Genomic DNA, 5,448 nt, shown 5'->3' with positions numbered 1-5,448 from the left:
CTCTAGACACCCCGGTCCGGTCCGATCCAAAAAAAACCCACGGTGGGCCTCCTGGTTGGAAACGCCCCGTCCCAGTCTCCGCCTCCGGCAGCCGTCGCCTTCGTCGGCCACCGCCGCCGGCTCCTCTCCTCTGCCACGGAAACCGTAGCAGATTTGGCTTCGCGAGCCACCCCCTCCTTCGAGTATTTCCCAAAATCTCTGTTTTTTTCGAAAAAAAAACCTCTGTAGGGTTCATCAGCAAGCGGATTATCGATGGCAGCCATCCTACGAAGAACCACCGCCAAGGCGGCGGCGGAGCTGCTCCTGCGTCCGCCCCGATGCGCCGGCCGGCTCGCGCGGTTCTTGGGGGACGGCGCGTCCGCTGCTTCTCACGGTAGTGAACTGTCAAGCAACCATTGGCGCTGACCATTTCTACTGTACTTGTGAGATGTCTGTAGTGTGACCTTGCTTTGCTGGCTGGCTTCTTCCTGATTGGCCTGAGCAGATATTGGGTCCGCGGCCCCGGCGGCGGAGTTCGTGCCGTGGCGCAACGGCGGGGGCGTGCTGCACCGGGCGGCGTCCATCGACCCCACCGCGGTGGTGGAGGCCGGCGCCGTGGTGCATTCCGGCGCTGTGATTGGCAAGGAGGTCGTTGTCGGGTCTGGCACCGTGGTTGGGCCGTCGGTGTCTGTCGGACAGTCCACTAGGATTGGGTACGGTGTTTGTCCAGTTTGATCTGAGTGTGCATTAGAGCAAAATCTGTTTTCATTGGCAGTGCTCATTTGCTGCAAATGACTTCTTTGTGTACATGTGCAGGTACAATGTTGTCTTGAGCAATTGTTCCGTGGGCGAGTTCTGTACTATCCATAATGGCGCTTGCATCGGCCAAGATGGTGAGCATTTGTTCACCTAGTGTTGGAAATATGTAAATATGTCAAGTGGTACACATGGTATGTTGTATGTTCTACAACACTGTAGAGAACATGCCACATTATGTCAGATACTTGCGCATGCTATGGTAGGAACACTGAAAGTTGCAGCGTGTGAGCTAATCGCAGCATTCCTGGTTTTTTAAGGCCTTTTGGCTAGACATAGTACATCCCAGTTTGTGGGGGTATGAAAGCTTATTTGGACTGTTTATTGTTAGAAATTCCTATGTTTTTCTGCTGTACTTGGTGAATGGTAACTAGTACTGTTAAACAATAGGAATTGATTTCTGATGTTATGTAAGATTGTAAGTGTAAACTACTGATGTATATCTTTTAGGTTTTGGTTTCTTTGTCGACGAGGATGGGAAGGTCAAGAAGAAGCCACAGGTTAGTACTCAGCACTATCAATTCCCGGGTAGTTTGTGAAGATTATGGACATGGTCGTGCAATATTGGGTTCAAAGCTCAAGCTCATATGCTAGAGCAAATGCGCAATGCCACCCTACAACCTATGGTATCTGAACAGCTTCATCTTTTATAACTAAGGAAAAGCCGAGTTTGAATGGTTCACATTTCAAGTACTTGTTTGTCAGCTAACAGAGAAAGGAAGCCCAGAGATTATTCTCTGACATGGAAAAAATATTTGTCGGAATATATGTTCACTAAGTACCACCTACGTACTGACTGGATATGTGGTAGTGTTTGAGAATGTTTATGTATATGCTATAGTCCTATCAAAATCAAAATGTAGGTCCGCATTGAAAAGCTCTGTATTTTTCAGGTACTTTATGCAAGAATCGGTGACAATGTGGAGATAGGTGCAAATACGTGCATTGACAGAGGAAGGTAACTTGTCGACTTTTTAATCCTGATAAAAATATGTACGAGTATCATATAGTTGCAGGCTCGAACAATTGGATAGGATGTGTAGCTTGGTTAAGGTAGATCTTCTGTTGGCTAGTCCACAGTTGATCTCAATATGGCTAACGCTTTCAACTATCAGCCCTTTCCATGCCATTATGCATTTGATTGCAGTTGATCCTTACTGAAAACTTCCATAAATATTTATTAACTGCAGTTGGAGAGACACAATAATTGGAGATGCCACCAAGATTGATAATCTTGTTCAGGTATTGATTCCCCTGCGATCCAAAGAACCCCTTATTGATGAGATTCTTTTGTGCTTTTTTTTGTTCTGTTAATTGACGTATCCTCTTGTAGATAGGTCACAATGTGGTAATTGGAAAGTGCTGTATGATTTGCGGACAAGTTGGGATTGCTGGTTCTGCAACGTATGTACACCTTCATCTCATTGACGAATTGTTCATTCTCTTTGGCGTTTCATATAATCCTTCATGTTTGCCTTTTGAGATTTTTCCCATTATGTACATACAGCTTGGGGGACTATGTCACGTTAGGTGGTCGGGTGGCAATCCGGGATCATGTCTCCATTGCTTCAAAGGTGCTGTTTTCTGACTCCGTGCTTTGTCATATTTTGATTCCATAATACTTGTTAAGTTCCACATAATTCTGTGTTGTGTGTTGTCATGCGTCACAACCTAGCTGCATTGCTTGCCATACTCTCATGGCCAAAGGCTTTTCAAAACTAATTTGAGTAGCAGTGAAAACACTTCTGTTTTATTGTTAAGTAATTGACTGGGATCTAAGAACTTCATGCAAGATTTCATCTTCATATTTATTGTTGATAGCAAGCAACTGCTCAGACATTTCTTCCATGCTGATAGTCATGGCAGCATTTACAGAGCATTGATCTAGACATCTGACCAAAACTTAGCTGATAGCATTATATGTTGCCGGCCCGCTAATATTTTTTTCACTGCCTCGCAAATTGATTATCGTCGATCCCATTGCAGGTTCGACTTGCAGCAAATAGTCTAGCAACAAAGGACATTCAAAATCCCGGTGACTATGGTGGATTTCCAGCTGTAAGCATTTGGTTATAGCAATAACCACACAAGTTAAGGTTCTTGTTCCTTACCCCTCTAGCTACTAAATACTCATTACGCTTTTTGAATTCAGGTCCCGGTAAATGAATGGCGCCGGCAAACTGTGAACTTGAGGTTACTTTCCAAGAAACATGTCGTCAGAAGATAGTATCTCCTCTATCCTGTGATCCAAATGTGGTGCAACTTGATCCTCTCGGGGAAAATTTTATTATCTCACTAGACACCTAGCATTGAAATACATGGTGTTGCACTATCCATTTACACAAATAAGCGGCTGATTTGGTAGAGATGGCAACGCGGTGGGTGTATTTATCTCTCTCTGCCGGGAATTCATTTCGGCTTCGGTCTGGGGGAGAAGTGCCATCGTTGATCCCTGTAACTGGATAGTAGTTAAGACAGACTGTCAGTCTTGTGCCAATGCTTACTAAGAGAAACTCTGGGAGCCGCTTGCACCTCCTTATCTCCTGCTTTTTAGCTGGCTTTTCCACAGGCCAAGCTCCAGATTAGGATTTACACGCTCTGATGGCATTTCTTCTCTGAAAGAGATTCGTTGAAACATTCAAAATATTCAGAAATGCACGAGGGCTCTGAAATGCATTCTGGGCTGAGAGAGAGAGAGAGAGAGGCCGCTATAATCATGTTGGGCCTCACTGAACGCACAGTCTGCTTGCTCCCATGTCTCAAAATTCCCCGCACCTCTCGGTTCCGGCAGCTCGCCTCCGCCGCTGTCCGCGCCACCGTGGCCGTTCCCGTCGCGTTCTAGGTGTGAGGTTGATCCCTCTCTCTCTCTCCTTCTAACCCTCGGCCCGACGAATGCAACTTGGGAGCAGCGCATCTGAAACCCTCTCTCTCTCTCTCCTTCATGATCAGTAGCATACAAATCACATAGTATCTCTAAACCAGGAATTTTAACATCAAGTTGAGTTAATAGCATATTCTTCCTAGATAGAGCATCACCAACAATATTATCTTTTCCCTTCTTATGCTTAATAATGTATGGAAAAGACTCAATGAACTCAACCCACTTAGCTAGACGCTTATGCAAAGTAGATTGAGCTTTCAGATATTTCAAAGCTTCATGATCAGAATGTATGATAAATTCTTTTGGCCACAAGTAATGTTGCCAAACCTCAAGAACTCTAATTAAAGCATACAACTCTTTATCATATATTGGATAGTTCAACTTAGCACCAGATAGTTTCTCAGAAAAATATGCAATTGGGCGACCCTCTTGCATCAACACACCACCAATTCCAATACCACTAGCATCACATTCAATCTCAAATTGCTTATTGAAATCAGGAAGTGCAAGCAACGGTGCAGAAGTTAACAATCGTTTCAGTTCATCAAATGCATGATCTTGGGCTGCGCCCCACTCAAAGACAACACCCTTTTTAGTCAAATCATTCAAAGGTGCAGCAATAGTACTAAAGTTGGGCACAAATCTACGATAAAACCCAGCTAAACCATGGAAACTTCTTACTTGTCTCACATTCATGGGAGTAGGCCAATTTTGAATAGCTTCAACTTTAGACACATCTACTTCTACTCCATGCTTAGAGACAACATAACCCAGAAATATGACCTTATCTTTGCAAAATGTGCACTTCTCAAGATTACCATAGAGTTTATTATCACGCAACACTTGCAAAACATGTCGAATATGTATAGTATGATCAGATTCATTGCGGCTGTAGATTAATATGTCATCAAAATACACAACCACAAATTTGCCAATAAATTCACGCAAAACATGGTTCATCGGTCTCATGAAAGTACTAGGTGCATTAGTTAATCCAAAAGGCATTACTAACCACTCATATAAACCAAATTTTGTTTTAAAGGCTGTTTTCCACTCATCCCCTTCTTTCATCCTAATTTGATGATAACCACTACGCAAATCAATTTTAGAGAACACAGCAGCACCACTCAATTCATCTAGCATATCCTCTAGACGGGGAATAGGATGACGATATCGAATAGTAATGTTGTTTATAGCTCTACAATCTACGCACATACGCCAAGTACCATCTTTCTTAGGAACTAGAATAACGAGAACAGCACAAGGACTAAGGCTTATGCGAATATAACCTTTGTCGAGTAGCGCTTGTACTTGCTTCTGTATCTCCTTCGTCTCTTCGGGATTAGTGCGATATGGCGCCCTATTGGGCAGCGATGCTCCGGGAATCAAGTCAATTTGATGCTCAATACCTCGCAATGGTGGTAGTCCTGCGGGTACCTCCTCCGGAAACACGTCGCCGAATTCCTGCAAAACACTAGAAACACCAAGAGGAAGAGGGGTCATGTCGTTAGAAACCAAAACCGTACCCCTGTACAAAAGCACAAGAGGCATGGCCGTAGGATCCTCACTAAATTCTCTCATGTCTTCTTTGGTGGCTAATGAGACTAAGGAATTCACTCTCTCACTTTTCGTTATATCACTCACGACATTACAATTCTCTCGCCTATCTAGAGGTGCATCCTCCAAATTAACTTCAATCTTCTGACGAGACTCATTGACAATTTGTTGTGGCGACATAGGCTGTAAGGTAATTTTCTTGCCCTTGTACTCCA

General features: G+C 43.9%; 1 protein-coding gene across 1 annotated transcript; it reads left to right on the top strand.

Moving 5' to 3' along the window:
- The first annotated feature begins 252 nt into the window (after positions 1–252).
- On the top strand, positions 253–3,062 carry LOC124657616 (probable UDP-3-O-acylglucosamine N-acyltransferase 2, mitochondrial). The gene is made up of 10 exons (XM_047196139.1): positions 253–373; positions 485–692; positions 796–872; positions 1,246–1,295; positions 1,689–1,753; positions 1,986–2,037; positions 2,129–2,199; positions 2,303–2,369; positions 2,782–2,853; positions 2,948–3,062. The coding sequence occupies exons 1-10, from the start codon at positions 253–255 to the stop codon at positions 3,020–3,022; spliced, it is 858 nt and encodes a 285-aa protein (XP_047052095.1). The 3' UTR covers positions 3,023–3,062.
- The last annotated feature ends 2,386 nt before the right edge of the window (positions 3,063–5,448 follow it).

The sequence above is a fragment of the Lolium rigidum genome, chromosome 5 (assembly GCF_022539505.1).
Source record: "Lolium rigidum isolate FL_2022 chromosome 5, APGP_CSIRO_Lrig_0.1, whole genome shotgun sequence".
Lineage (NCBI taxonomy): Eukaryota > Viridiplantae > Streptophyta > Magnoliopsida > Poales > Poaceae > Lolium > Lolium rigidum.
The sequence above is the reverse complement of the archived record's forward strand: the minus strand, read 5'-3'. Positions and strand labels throughout refer to the sequence as shown.